Here is a 15523-nt window from a genome sequence, read left to right on the forward strand (position 1 = left end):
CCGTGGTGACTAGGTAACAGCGTGGACAGGGAGGAGGTGGGAGTGACTTCCCAGGAGGGTATGTGGACCAGGGAAGAGGACCTAGAGCGTGGGGAAGAGGGTGTCAGGTCTGGGGACTTCATGCAGAGGGTCTACTGAGGGCGTGTGCGGGAGCTGTCCAGCCCCTCCTCCCCAGGGAGCTGAGCCCCGTTTACCACCCAGTTACCCAGGTGCGCAATGCCCCGTTCTGTCTGCCACCTCCTGTTGATGTGATGGCTCAGCTTCTTGCCTGCAGGTGTCCCCTGAGGAAGAATAAGTGTGATGAGGCCACAGGTCAGTCCAGTGGAGCTCTCTCATCCCCTCTAGACCCAGAGAAGCCAAAGTCGTAGGGAGGAAACACGGATTTCCTGAGTGGGTCTGTGGAGTGGAGCCCTCCCTTGCCCCCCACCTGTGCTGTTCCTGGAGCTAGGTTCCCCAATGGTAGAGCAGCCCCAAGTGGATGACAGCAGCATCCTCACAGGAGGGGCAGGTGCTCTACCTGTGGGGACAGAGGACCTTACAAGGCTGTTGTCTGGGGGTGACATCCTTTAGGGGACACTGTCCCAGCAGGGTGTGACCTCCACTCTGACCTGTCAGCGCTGGCTAGATAGGTGCCACACTCCTAACCTTTGGAGAATGGTGCAGAAGGAGAGGCCACCCTCATGACTGAAGCTCAGGAGAAGGTGCCCATGGGTTTGTCCTGAGCATGTTGGGGGAGCCAGGGAGTGGGCCTGCCCTTGGCAGCAGGGAGCCTGAGCTCTGCTCTGCCAGGGATTGCAGGCTGGGCTCTGGGGTTCCACACAGGGCTGCCTGGGTTGAGTAGGGGTGTGGCAACTCTCTGCTTCCTCTCAGGGCCTCCCCCTCTTCACACCATCTCCCACCTGGCTCTCTGGATCTGCCTCCCAGGACCCCTGAAGCCCCCCTCTGGCCCCGCAGAAGCCCCTTGGCACTTCCCTCTCAGCTCCTCCAGCTACGGGAAGGTGCAGGCAGCTGCTAGGGGGCGCCCCGACCTCACAGATGGCAGCCCGCTAAGCTCCCACTCTGCTGGTGTGCTTGTGCCTGTGAGCCCGGGAGTGCGTGCACCTCCGCAGCCCAGGGCCACTCCCCCTGCCATGGCCCAGCCTCTGGTGCCCAGCGTGACCCCTGGTGTGGATCCAGTGTTGAACTTCTGCATATGCTGGCCCGGCTGCTTTCAGGCTGTACCCATGTGGCAAGAATTGGGACTTTGACCTGTAAAAGGTGCTGCCATCAGTTGTCCTCTTCCTACTGAGGGCTCAGGGGTTTGCCCGGGTCACGGAGCTCATGAGTGATGGAGTTGGAATCTAAACCCAGGCCATTTGGCTCTCTACTGACTCCGTCACTTATGTGAAAGTGGCCCTCCCTGCCAGGAGGTAGTCTCTCTTTCTCTGTCTTTCAATACTTTATTTCCACGTACTCCTACACCCAGTGTGGGGCTCGCACTCAGGACTCCGAGATCAACACTCACTGACTGAGCCGGCTAGGCACCCCCGGAGGCATTCTCTCTTACCTCATCATCTCTCAAGATCTGCTGTCTTTCCCTGTTCTCTGCCTCTCACTTCCTTGTCTCTGTCCTCGATCTCTGGTTGTCCTCTCTCTGTCCCATGTTTCTCTCCATTCCTCTCCACCTCTCTCTGTGTTTCACTGTTCTTTCTGTCTGTTTCTGTCCTGTGTGCCTCACTGTCCTCTTCTGTCTCAAAACAGCATCCTCCTGAACCCAGCTGTGCAGTGGCGTGGAATGGTGCTGCTGCATGGCTAGTTCCAGACTGTGCCTGCTTCCCACCTGGCACATAGCAGGTGCTCAGTAAGCTGCCGCCAGGGAAGACTTTGTCAGGAGTGACCCAAGAACCCTGGGACCCCACCAGGTGTGTCAGGAAGACCTGGGACTGATCTGCCAAGGGAGGCCCCCCTCTTGTCCAGTTGTGCACTCGCCCACTGCCCCCTCCATTCCCACCATCTAGGCTTCTTGCATGGCCTTGCCTTCCCCTTCATGTCACGTGTCAGCAAGTTCCTGTTTCCACATCTTTGTTCATGCATTTTCACTTCCTTTGAATACCTTTCTCTTCCCGGTGCAGGCTCTGCTTGTCCTTGGAGATTCATCTCGGGCCTGAGTTTCTCCCTGAAGTTCCCTGTGACTGCCTGTACATTGCGGAGTCCAGTACTCAGCAGGGACTGTTTGCTAGCTCTGCATCCCAAGCACCTGGGCAGGAACCAGGCAGATACTGAGCAGGTGGTACCAGGAGTTCCCATGTCCCTCCTCCCCATCTGGTGCCCTGCTGGTTGGTGTGGTGCATTTGTTATAGTTAGACCAATATTGCTACAGTAACTAAAGGCCAGAGTTTACATTAGGCTTCACCTTTGGGGCTGCATTGTAGGGGTTTTAACAAATGCACCACATCATGTACCCACATTACAGCATTGTGCAGAATAACCTCTCTGCCCTAAAAGTGCCCTGTATTTCACCCCTCCATTCCTTCCTCCCTCTCCCAGACCACTGGCAACCGCTGACTTTTTGCTGTCTCCATGAGATTTGCCTTTTCCCTAATGTCATATAGTTGGAATCCTACAATATGTAGCCTTTCCAGATTGGCCTCTTTCACTTAGTAATGTGCATTTATGGGTCTTCTGTCTTATTGTGGACTGACAGCTATTTCGTTATGGTGGTTAAAAACGCATCATAACATTTGCCGTCTTAACTGTTTTTATGTATACAGGGATGTTAAATTTACTTAGGTCATTGTGAAACAGATCTCCTGAACTGAGACCCCCTACCCATTAAACAACAACTCCCTTTTCCCCTTTCCCCTGCCCTCAGTCAACACCATTCTACCCTCCATATCTGTGGTTTTGACTACATTATATAGCTCGTGTAGGTGGAATCATGGACTCTTTGTCCTTTTGTGATGGCTTATTTCATTTATTATTTTTTTAAGATTTTTATTTATTTATTCATGAGAATACACAGAGAGGAGAGAGAGAGAGGCAGAGACACAGGCAGAGGGAGAAGCAGGCTCCATTCTGAGAGCCCGATGTGGGACTCGATCCAGGGTCTCCAGGATCACACCCTGGGCTGCAGGCAGCGCTAAACCACTGAGCCACCAGGGCTGCCCTGATGGCTTATTTCATTTACCATAATGTCCTCAAGGTTCATCTGTGTTGTAGCATGTGACAGGATTTCTGTTTTCAGGCTGAATCCATCGTGTGTGTATACCACATTCTGTGTACCCGCTCCTCTGTCAGCGGATACTTGGGTTGCCCCCACCTCTGGCTCTTGTGCATGATGCTGCTGTGAGTGCTGTGGATACTAATGAGAATAATGCACATTGATGTGCTAGTTGTGACCCTCTTCTTGCTTCTTTTGGGTATGTACTCAGAAGTGGAATTGCTGGATCATAAGGTAATTCTATTTTTACTTTTTTGAGGAACTGCCAGCCTGTTTTCCACAGCAGCCGCACCATTTTACATTCCCACCAACAGTACAGGAGGGCTCCAACTTTTCCATACCCTCGCCAACGCTTGTTCCCCGAGTTTTTAATAGTAGCCATCCTTTTTTTTTATTTTTTTTTAATTTTTATTTATTTATGATAGTTACAGAGAGAGAGAGAGGCAGAGACACAGGCAGAGGGAGAAGCAGGCTCCATGCACCAGGAGCCCGACGTGGGATTCGATTCCGGGTCTCCAGGATCACGCCCTGGGCCAAAGGCAGGCGCCAAACCGCTGCGCCACCCAGGGATCCCAATAGTAGCCATCCTAATGGATGTGAGATGATACCTCATCTTGGTTTTAATTTGCATTCCTTGGGATCCCTGGGTGGCGCAGCGGTTTGGCGCCTGCCTTTGGCCCAGGGCGCGATCCTGGAGACCCGGGATCGAATCCCACGTCGGGCTCCCGGTGCATGGAGCCTGCTTCTCCCTCTGCCTGTGTCTCTGCCTCTCTCCCTCTCTCTGTGACTATCGTAAATAAAAAATAATAATAATAATAATTTGCATTCCTTGGATGACGAACATCTTTTTGTATGTTTGCTAGCCATTTGTATACTTTGGGAGAAATATTTGTTCAGGTCCTTTGCCCATTTTTTAGAGTTATTTGATTTTGTTTGTTGTTTTATGAATTCTTCATATATTCTGGATCTTAAACCCTTATCAGATATATGATTTGCAAGCATCATCTCCCATCCCAGCCTTTTGACTCCATTGATTGCAGCCTTTGCAGAACACAAGTTGTTTGATGTAGTCCCATTTATGTGTCTTTGCTTCAGTGACCTATGCAAGAAATCATTACCAGATCCAATGTCATGAAGCTTTTCTTCTAAGTTTTCTTCTATGAGTTTTATGGTTTGGCTTCTTACTCTTTCTTTCCCTCACTGAATGATATTCTGTTGTGGGAATGTACCACAGTTTATCTGTTCAGCTGTTGAGAGACATGTTGATTGTTTCCAGTTTTTTGCAACTTTAAAGGTGCCATAAACGTTTATATGGGCATAATTTTTTTTAAAGATTTTATTTATTTGAGAGAGCACACACGCATGCACATAAGCAGGAGAGGGACAAGCAGACTCCTCCACTGAGCATGGAACCTGAGGCAGAGCTTAACGTGGGTCTCCACGTAAGGCTTTATCTCAGGACCCTGAGATCATGACCTGAGCTGAAGGCAGACGCTTCACCCCGACTGAGCTACCCAGACACCCTGGGCATAAGTTCCTAACTCATTTGGATGAATACTTAGGAGCATAATTGCTGGATCATATACTAAGAGCATTTTTGGCTTTGTAAGAAGCTTCCAGATTGTCTTCTAAAGTTGCTGTTCCATTTGCATTCCCATCAGCAAATAAGAGTTTGTTACTCCACAATCTTGCCAGCATGTGGTGTTATCATTTTTTTAAAGTTTTAGCTATTTTAATAGGTGTGTAGTGCTAATTGTTTTAGTTTTTAATTCCCTGAGATATGGTATTAAAAACCTCTTTTCATGTATTCACTTTTCATCTTGTGTATCTTTTTTGGTTGGGTGTTCATTCAGGTCTTTTGCCCACTTTTAAAATTGGGTTGTTTTCTTATTTTTTGAGTTTGAAGTGTTCTTTGTATATTTGGGATACAAGTCCTTTCTCAGATACGTGCTGTGCAAATATTTTCTCCCAGTCTGTGGCCTGTCTTTTCATTTTCTTAACAGTGTCTCTGTAGACCAGAAGTTTGATTTTAATGAAATCCAGTTTTTTCTTTCATAGGTCATACTTTTAATGTATCTAAAACATCATCGCTGGGGTAGCTCAGTGGGTGAGTGTTTGCTTTCACTTCAGGTTGTGATCTTGGGGTCCTGGGATCGAGTCCTGCATCGGGCTCCCCAGAGGGAGCCTGCTTCTCCCTCTGCCTATGTCTCTGCCTCTCTCTCTCTCTGTATCTCTCATGAATAAATACATAAAAACTTAAAAAAAATAAAAATAAATAAAAAGTCTTTTCCAGGGCTCCCTGGGTGGCTCAGTCAGTTGAGCATCCGACTCTTGATTTCAGCTCAGGTTATGATCTCAAAGCCATCGGATTGAGCCCCATGTTGGGCTCCTTTCTCAGTGGGGAGTCTACTTGAGATTCTTTCTACCTCCTTTTCCCTCTGCTTCTCCCTCACCTTACGTGTGCCCTTTCTTTCTCTCTCTCAAATAAATAAATTTCATTAAATCTTAAAGAGAAAGTGAATTAAAAATAAATAAATGAATAGTCATTGCCAAATTCAGGGTAACTGAGATTTTCTCCTGTATTACCTCCTAGAGCTTTTGTAGATTTGTATTTTATGTTTAGGTCTGTGATCCCTTTTTTTTTTTTTTTTTTTTTTTTTCTGTCTGTGATCCCTTTTAATCGATTTTTGTAAAAGGTGTAAAGGCCTGGGTGGCTCAATGGTTGAGCATCTGCCTTTGACTCAGGGCGTGATCCTGGAGTCCTGGGATCAAGTCTTACATCAGGCTCCCTGTGAGGAGCCTGCTTCTCCCTCCGTCTCTGCCTCTCTGTGTCTCTCATGAATGAATAAATAAAATCTTAAAAAAAAAAAAAAAAAGGGGATCCCTAGGTGGCTCAGCGGTTTAGCGCCTGCCTTCAGCCCAGGGCGTGATCCTGGAGTCCCGGGATCGAGGCCCACATCAGGCTCCCGGCATGGAGCCTGCTTCTCCCTCTGCCTGTGTCTCTGCCTCTCTCTCTCTGTGTCTTTCATGAATAAATAAATAAATAAATCTTTAAAAAAAAAAAAGATGTAAAGTCTGTGTGTAGATTCATCTTTTTGCATGTGGATGTACATGTATTCCAGTACCACTTGTTGAAAAGACTATCTTGCCTTTATTCCTTTGTCAGGATCAGTTGACTGTATTTATGGGATTCTGTTTCTGTTCTCTTCCATCTATTTGTCTGTCCTTATGCCAATAACACAGTGTCTTGCTTATTGTAGCTTTAGAATAGAGTTGGGCACTGTCTGTCCTCTGACTGGTCTTCCCCTTCAGTATTGTGTTGACCCTTAGGAAGCTCTTGCCTGTTCATATAAACTTAAGAATCAGTTTGTTGATAACCATGATATAACTTGCTGGAATTTTCATTGGGGTTTTGTTGAATCTGTAGATCAGCTTGGGAAGAACTGACATCTTGACAGTATTGAGTATTCCTATCCATGAACATGGAGTATGTCTTATTTATTTGATCATTTGATTCTTTTCATCAGAGTTTTATAGTATCCTTCCCGTAGATCTTGTATGTATTTTGTTAGGTTTTTTAAAAATATATATTTTTTAATTTTTATTTATTTATGATAGTCACAGAGAGAGAAAGAGAGGCAGAGACACAGGCAGAGAGAAGCAGGCTCCATGCACCGGGAGCCTGACGTAGGAATCGATCCTGGGTCTCCAGGATCGCGCCCTAGGCCAAAGGCAGGCGCCAAACTGCTGCGCCACCCAGGGATCCCTGTATTTTGTTAGATTTATAGCTAAGAGTTTCAGGTTTTTTGGTGCTGATGTAAATGGTATTGTGTTTTTCATTTCAAATTCCAGTTGTTCATTGCTGGTTCAGTGGGGTTTTTTGATTTTTATTTATTTTTCATTGTTTTTCAAAATATGGAAATATGAATCCATGCTGATTGGAACAAAGTGGAACTGTATTAAGATGAAAAAAGGAAAAGCTAATCACCCCCTACCTTCACCCTCCCCAGTACTCAGCATTAATGCACAGCCCATGCTGTTCAAGACCTTTCTCCTTGCTCAGCAGATTTGCAGAAGCTACAGAAATGTGGTCAAATAGGGATCTTTGTTTATTTTTACCACAGCAAAATCACACCATCCATGTTACTCTGCACCTTCCTTGTAACGCTTAACAATTCATCATGGCCAAGACTGTAAGTAGTCAACCAATGCAAATTCTGCCCCTCTCTCCCCAGTTCTTTTTTTTTTTTTTTTTAGATTTTATTTATTTATTCACAAGAAACACACACACAGAGAGGCAGAGACAGAGAGAGAAGTGGGATTTTTTTTTAATTTTTTTTTATTCATTCATGAGAGAGGGAGAAAGGGAGAGACACAGGCAGACGGAGAAGCAGGATTTTATTTTTTTATATTTTATTTATTCATTCATGAGAGACACAGGGAAAAAGGGAGAGACACAGGCAGAGGGAGAAGCAGGCTCTCCACAGAGAACTAGATGTGTGACTCGATCCCCAGACCTTGGGATCACGACCTGAGCCAAAGGCAGAAACTCAACCACTGAGCCACCCAGATGCACCTCTCCCCAGTTCTTTATGCGTGTACATTTGTGCACACACATTGATTATTCCACAAGAATAAAGTCCTTATTCAAGGTATGGGCATTTTATTTTGACGTTATCTTTCTTTTGATCTATTCCCATCTCCACCTATGGGCATTTTATTTTGACGTTATCTATCTATCTTTTGATCTATTCCCATCTACACCCTTAGGTGATCTGAGTCAGTAACGTATGCTGAGTGATGGTTAGGATGTGTAAGCTTGCTGTCCTGGTTAGACACCAAGTTCTTTATGTGTAGAAATGACATCATCTTTTGTGCTCCTCTGGGCTGGGCTGAACACAGGGCCAGGCATTTACCAGCTGGCAGCCTAGAGATTGGTTCTGAGCCTCAGTTTCTCTATCTGTGAAGGGCTCATGGTGATAGCCACTACTTCATAAGGTGGTTGGAGAGATGGGGAGAGATCATGTGTGTAGCAGGCCTGGCACATAGTAGGTGTTTAGGAAATGTGAACACCTGTCACCAAGTTCTCTGTTGCGGGTGACTGGGGCAGGAAAGGGGGCCTGCCCCCTGCTGTGAGAAGGAACCAGGCTGGGGAGGGGTTCCCTGGTGTGTGATGCCAGCCCTGTGTACTAGGAGGCGGGGCCATCAGAGCCTACGGGTGGAGGAGACAAGCTGACCCCTAAGGATCCTGCCTGTCCTAAGTGCACTCTGTTTACTCCTCTCTTCTTTTTAGGACAAGCAGCTACGGATCTTTGACCCCAGAACCAAGCCAGGGGCCTCCCAGGTGAGTTGTGTGGGCAGGGGCCCGAATTGAGGCCCTAATGGCTCCAGCAGGTGCAGGTGAGGGCAGGTTCCACCTCTTGGCAGAGATTCTGCTACACCCTATGTCCCTGGCCAAGACCGAGTAGGTGTGTAGGGTCACCTGGGAGTGGGCTTCTGCTGTCAGAAGCTCTTTCTGGGAAACATGTTTTGAGCCCTGGGAGGACCTGTCTTTGATCACAGGGTGGAGTGCAGACAGGCTGTCCACAGACTTTCAGTGGAGGCATCCTGTGGCTTTTGGAAGCTAATTCAAGATTCCACCTTCTGCTCCTTCTTTGAAACCCTCATCCCTCTACCCTTTCTGGCACAGTTGGCAGAGGCCAGCCTCAAAGGAGCCAGAAGGACAGAACCACCAACCCTGTACCTTTCCTAGAAGGTGAGGAGGCTTATTTCCTGAGGAAGGTAAAGATCAGAGTCCTGCTGCCAGTTCAGGGAAAGAGCTCTCCAGTGAAACCCAGGCCCATCACAGATATCCTGTCTCCATCTCTAGGGCTTGTTCCCTACCTGGGGTCAGGGGTAATTCACCAGCCTAAATGTGATCAGCAGTAGCTGTGTGGGTATGGGGGGGCTTCCCCACATACTTGTAGCATGCACATGTGTACACGCACACACAGGATCCCCTTCATGGAGGCCACAGCAGTTTTTTGCCCAAGATAGACCAGTCACTTCTGTTTCTGACTGGCTGAAGACCCAAAGGAGGTCCTGTACTGACAGGTGAACCAAGCCAGATAGGAGGTTTTAGCCCACCCCCCATTCCACAGTGGCCATACTTCCCCAGGAGGTTGGCTTTTGGTCCCAGTTGGCTCTGTGGCTGGCAGTGGTAGCAAGGTGGGTATGAGCAGTGAGCCTCCCTGGAGCTTTCTATGATTGACCTCCAAGGCTCTGCCCGGAAAGGAGGTCCCAGGTTGAAGGAGGGAGGCTGAGGCCATCTACCTCCAGCTTCCTCTGGGTCCCAGGGCACTGTGCATGGTACCCCCATTCTTGCCTCCACTGGGCACTGTGTGGGGCCGGCTCCCCTGGCGTGAACATTTTCTTCCTTCCTTGCCTCCTCCTTCTTCGGCAAGCAGGGGGTGGGGGGGATCGTGATGGTGCCGAGGTGGAGACAGAGTGGCTGCCGTCCAAACTGTTCCAAGTTCCTAGAAGGGAGGGAGGATTTGGTTCTGGAGGGAGCCCCCCTGAATGGGCCTTCTGGGCCAAGGAGACCTGGGAAGAGCGTGGGTGGTTCCTACCCCCTCCCAGCTGCTGGGATGGTGCCTGTGCTCTGCGCTGGTGCACTGGTGCGGGGGCAGCAGGGGCTGGAATGCTGCCCTCCTCGTGGCCCTGCCCCCCACTTCCGCCCAGGGCATCTGGCCCACACCTGGCTTCTATTAGGAAAACCACTGCTGGCGGCCAGGGTTGGTGTGAGCTGAGGGGCCAGCTCGGGGGAGAGGCCTTCTGGGACTGCCTTCTTTTGAGATCCTCCTTCCCCACTAGAGGGGGGCGTTGTTGGAGGGGGGCCGGAGGGGCTGCATGCACTCCCTGTCCCAGGGGCTGTCACTAGAGCTTGGAACCTGGGTGGAGGGCAGGGGGGCCCTGGGGAATCCTCCTTCTGCTGTCTTTCTTGGACCCTGCTCGACCTGAGCTTGAGTCACATCTCCTACTTTGTTTCTAGATTGCATTTATGACCATTTATTATGTCCTGAGCCCTTGGCACACACAGTCTTTTTCCATCCTCATGATTGTCCTGTAAAGTTGGCCCTTTGGTCATTCTGTCCTAGGGTCACAGCAGAGTGGCCCAGGCAGGCTCTGTGTATTTGACTCCGAAGCCCCTTTGCCATCTGGGTGGGGTTAGCCAATGCCTGAAGCCATGGGTGCACCAGGGAAGTAGCAGCCTGCTGCTGCGGGGCATCCAGGGAGTGGTGAGGCTTTAGCACCGGTCCTCTGTCCTCCTGGGCAGGAGGGGCCTGGAAGGAGCCCTCTGAGCTCTGGTGTGGGCTGGGAGACCTGTGTACTGGGTGTGTGTCAAGCAGGCCTGGGGGGCTGGCATCGGGAGCCCAGGACTGAGCCTGGCCGAGGGGACCAGTGGGTGGTGGGGGTCTTACACCAGAGAAGGTCCCCTCACCTGAGGAAGGAGCCCAGGAGCCCAGGGCTGCGCCTCCAGCCACCCTACCCTGTACAGGAAGCGTTGCCGTGGCAACAGGGGGGGATTTGGCAGGACCACAGCTGGAATGCTGGGTATGTGCCTGCTGCTGGTGCCCCTGAGCTGGGCAGCCAGCCCCTCCTGTTCTCTCCTTGGGGCCAGGTGTGGGGGGAGACCTGAGGGAGCCGAGGGCCTTGTCCATGAACAGAGTGCCCTACTGCCTATTGGGACAGAGGCCACCCCTATGAGAGGGAAAGCCCAAGGCCTGGCCTGCAGGCTGGGGATTACCACCAGTGGTTTCCCCTTGAGCCTCCTGTGACAGTGTGGGACTTCAGGGTGGCCGGCTGCCCGAGTTCCAGCTGAACCTCCCCTCTGCTCTGGCGAATGAGAATTTGGGGATCTGGAGAGGGGACTCCTCCTCCCTAAGTGCCGGTAAGGTCAGGGAAGAAGAATTTGCCAGTTTTGAAAATGAAGATCAGTCTAGGGATCGGGGACAGAGGCAGGGGTGGGGTCGGTGCCCCCCCCGGGGGGGGGCTTCCAGTGGCCCCTGGACGCCTAAGCCCACAGTGGGCATGCAGGCCTGGCGTAAGCTCCTACCTCATCCCAGCGACCTTGGTGCCTTCGGTGTCCTGAGAGACCAGTGCCCTGCCCATCACCACCCTGTGGACAGCCTGGGTCCCCTGGTGTGAGCTCATGCAGGGACGGTTCTGGGGTTGCAGCTGGGACCTGGGACCCCTCTTGGTCCCGACTCTGCTGCCTTCTGCCCACTGCTCTGTCTCCTCATCTCCCAGGCCCCTCTCACACAGACAGAACAGTCACCCAGCCCACAGGGAGGAGGCTCAGGGAGCCGACAGCTGTCTTGCTGGGTGACTTGAGGCCGGTGGCTGCTTCTGCCTGAGCCTCTGGTTTCTCTATGAAATAGGAAGATGGGGGGCACCTGGGGGGCCCAGTGGCTGAGCATCTGCCTTCGGCCCAGGGCTTGATCCTGGAGTCCCGGGATCGAGTCCCATGTCAGGCTCCCTGCATGGAGCCTGCTTCTCCCTCTGCCTGTGTCTCTGCCTCTCTCTCTCTCTCATAAATAAATAAAATCTTTTAAAAAAAAGAAGAGAAGAAGGAAAATGGGAGACAGGCCAATCCTGTCCCCCGCCTATGCCCTCCATCACAGCGCATGCACCCTGCAGGCTCAGGACGTCTCCTCTCCCTCACCCCCTGCCCCCTGCCTCTGCGCCAGCCTCTGCTCTCCCAGGCCCCTACTCTGCACAGGCTCGCACCTGCTGATCCTTCCTACCTTAGCTCAAGTCTCAAGTGTTACCGAATATCTATTTCCTTCTATTATACTTTTATTGTACTCCATTGTCATGCTTTTTAAGAAAATGCATATTGGGTATTGAGCACTCACTGGTGTTAACACTTCCCGCAAGAGTCCTGCGAAGTAGGACCCATTACAGTATTCTTTCTGCCAGTGAGGGAACAGGGTCGGTGGTATAGGTATAGGTGTAGGTATTCGTGCTGAGATGAGGCAGTTCATGGGAGGACAGGTGTCACCCACACTCCAGAGATTGTGCCTTTAACCTCCACTTTGCTCCTTCCTTGCACTTAAAATAACGTGTAGTGACATAGTTATTTCTGTTTGGTTCAGCTCTGTCTCCTAACTTGTACATTCAGTGAGTTGGGGGACCCTTTCTGTTTCCACCATGTCCCCAGTGCCTAGTGGAATATGCGGCTCAAACATTCATATTATGAAAGAGCAAATGAATGAGCAGCCCTGCTTCACCGAACTCCGTTAACATCCCCTGGAGAACCATCTGAGAACCCTCTGGCCGCACCGCCAGCTCCTAGCAGGGTGCTTGGCCTGGGGAAGCTTCACATGTCTGCTGAATGAATGAGTGATGCCCCATGCTCTGCCAGCCATCTGGTTTGCTGCAGACATGGGATATTTGCACACCAGTGTGAGGGAGGGCGCATGTGACACTTCCACTGACCCCGGGGTGTCAGGGCAAGGCTGACCTGGACCTGGCCCCACAGCCCCTCGTGTGTGGAGAGGGGTGTGGGGCGCTGGTTCTCAGGCTCCAGCCCTTACTTCCTGTGCCGGCTGCTGAGTGAGGAAGGGAGCAGTGAGAAAAGCCCCTTGAACAACATGGGTCGTTCCAGGGTCTCCCACGCTGGGGTCCTCCTCTGCAGGCTGAGGAGGGGGCGCTGGGCCAGCTCCTCCCAGGCTACCTCCCTCATTCATTCCCAAGGAGATCGTGGGAAGCTTGGAGGAAGCTGGCCACAGTTTGGGGTGAGCTATTTTTGGTAACAGGGTCTTTGGTCTCAGGCTCCAGGGGCCGAGGTGACTGGGAGGGAGCTGTTTGCATTTCCTCTGGCCCCCTCTACTCCCCCCTGCCTGGGCCCTGGGGACAAGGCGCCTGTGGTATGAACTTGCCTCTACTCCCTGGGCCCAGGAAGCCTTCCTGCTGGCCAAGCTCCAGCACTGCAGGAAGGCGAGGAGGGACACTTATCTGCCTGCCCTCTCTGGGGACTGTTCCCTAGAGCTTGGCACCAGGCCCTCTCCCCAGGCCCTGGCAGTCAGGAAGCAGCCGTGATGCTGGTAATCCGTTGATCTGCAGTAGACTGGTCCCTCTCACATGTAGTGTCAGTTGGTCCTTGGAAAGCCCTGGAAACGTGAGCCCCACCTGGAAGTGAGAAAAATGAGGGTCTCAGAGAGCATGGGGATTCCCCAGAGGCTGGAGATAGCTGCTGGCTGCTGAGCGTCTCCTCTAGGATACCGGCAAGGACAAGCATGTGCTGCTGCCCTGAGCCCCAATGCTGTAGCAGGGCAGCCGGACAGTCCCTTTTGGAGGAGGGAGACAGCCCAAGCTTGATGACCAGGTCAGCCCTCTGGGTGCAGAGCTGTCCTCAGCCAAGGTGAGGCTGGGGTCCATCCTGTACGGTAGGAGGCCTCTTCTGTCCCCAGCTAGCCTCTGGAGGTCCCTATCCTGGCCCCTCCTGCCCTCTGGGGGGCTCTCAGGCAGGTGGCCCACCCCAGGAGGACCCAGTGGCTCAGTGCCATCTTTTGTCTCCTGTAGAGCACAGAGGCCCACAAGAATGGCAAGGATGGCCGGCTGGCGTGGACGGGAATCCAGGAGCACCTTGTGTCCACTGGATTCAACCAGGTAGGGCTCTTCCCAGATGGGTAGGGCACCCATACCAAGAGGGTAGGGATGAGGCCCACTGGGAGGTGGGGAAGGCCAGCCAGCTCTCGGCCTGTCCATATACGGCCCTGTGTTCAGCTGGGTCTCGGAGCCCCAGGGGACCTCCAGCTGCTGAAAACTGGCAGATTCCATTTGCAAGAGCTAACCCTGACCCTGGGAACTGTGGTAGCCACCGCCACCCCCCCAACCAGAGTCCATGGAGGGAACCGCCCCTTGTCCCTTGTCACCTAGGGGTTCTTAAAGGGACAGGACAAGAAAACCCAAATTCTCCCTCCCTAGCATGACTCACCTCTCCCGCTCCCAGCTCTGCTTTGCGGCAAGTGCCCTTGAACCAGGCTGTGTCCTCAGGCACTGGGTTTCCAGGGAGTCCAGGGGGCTGAGGGATGGCCCCCTCTGAGCCCCTTTTTGCTCCCTCCCTGCAGATGCGTGAGCATGAAGTGAAGGTCTGGGACACCCGGCACTTCTCCAGCGCCCTTGCCTCCCTCACCCTGGACACCTCACCTGGGTAGGAGCAGCTGGCATGTTGGGATGGGTTGGTGGAGAGGGTCAAGGGCCTAGATGATGTTTTGAGTCTATAATGGACACTCTTGGTGAGGGCCTCTGATGTGCTGTGGCAGGGCCACCTGTGGAGTGAAGGGCCCAGTCCACGTAGAAGAGCCTCACCTGGCTCAGAGCTTGTCAGGGAGAGGCTGATCACCAAAGTGGTCAGGGGTGCTCGAGCTGGTCTCTGAGGCTTTGCAAAAGAAATCTGGTCCTGGCCCTACAGGAACCTCCATGGAGCTTTACCAGCAAGGGTGGTGAGGCAGCTCTACATGAGTGGATGAGCCCACTGACCCCATCCCACACGGTCCCTAACAACAGTGGGCCCTTGGTCATGCAGGTTTTCAGCCTAAGGGCTCTCACCTTGGTGTGTTTTGGCATTTGGGGGAGGGACTGACCCAGCAGAGGCATTGGCAGGAAACGTGGGAATGTACTTGATTTTGCTGTGACCATTTTGGTGGTGCTGGGGGTCAAAGAGACCGAAGCTTTGGTAGATAACAGGATGGGCATGGGTGACACAGGGTGGGGTGATGTGGGGACAGACAGGCTGGCAGGCTCGGAGGCAGGCCTTGGCCTCACAGGCTCTATGAAACCTCCTCAGACCCAGCCACACTCCTGTCTCTGGTGGTTTGGGATGGGGTGGGGGTGGTTGTGCCCCATCAGCTGGGGACTATAGGTACACCTCATCTTTCCATCCATATGGGAGGGTTTGTGGTTGTGCTGTGGGGACTCACCAAGCCGGCTCTATGAAGGGGCCCTGGGCTTACTGTGGCTTAGGCACCAGAGGCTCTCAGCAATGATTCCCATATCACAGCTGAGCAAACAGGTGCAGGTGATTGGGGGACCAGCCTGGCTGGGGTATGAGGAGGTGGGGGCCTGTTACCCTTTCAGAAGCCTCAGCCCTGCTCAGCGATGAGTCTTGGAGCAGCTTACTCGGACCTCCACATGATCCCCAGGCAGGGATCTGTGAAGGTCAGAGCTAGGAGAGGGTCTTGATCCTTGGCTATCCATCAAGCCCCTTCCTTTTCCATTTCATGACTGGGAAAAGTGAGTCACAGAAGTATGACTTCTTGTCACAGAAGTGTGACTTCA

At 52.0% G+C, this 15523-nt stretch overlaps 1 protein-coding gene across 4 annotated transcripts in view; it reads left to right on the plus strand.

Moving 5' to 3' along the window:
- The window catches only part of LOC102152446 (coronin-7), a 58567-nt gene that overhangs the window by 15586 nt on the left and 27458 nt on the right, over nt 1-15523 (plus strand). For 3 of the 4 annotated variants that reach the window (XM_038540551.1, XM_038540550.1, XM_038540553.1), the window contains exons 7-9: nt 8493-8543; nt 13766-13852; nt 14314-14396. In XM_038540551.1, the coding sequence (XP_038396479.1) occupies nt 8493-8543; nt 13766-13852; nt 14314-14396 (221 nt within the window). The remainder of the gene's footprint in view (nt 1-8492; nt 8544-13765; nt 13853-14313; nt 14397-15523) is intronic. The other variant, XM_038540552.1, reaches the window with a different exon arrangement.

This window comes from Canis lupus, chromosome 6, assembly GCF_011100685.1.
Source record: "Canis lupus familiaris isolate Mischka breed German Shepherd chromosome 6, alternate assembly UU_Cfam_GSD_1.0, whole genome shotgun sequence".
Classification (NCBI taxonomy): domain Eukaryota; kingdom Metazoa; phylum Chordata; class Mammalia; order Carnivora; family Canidae; genus Canis; species Canis lupus.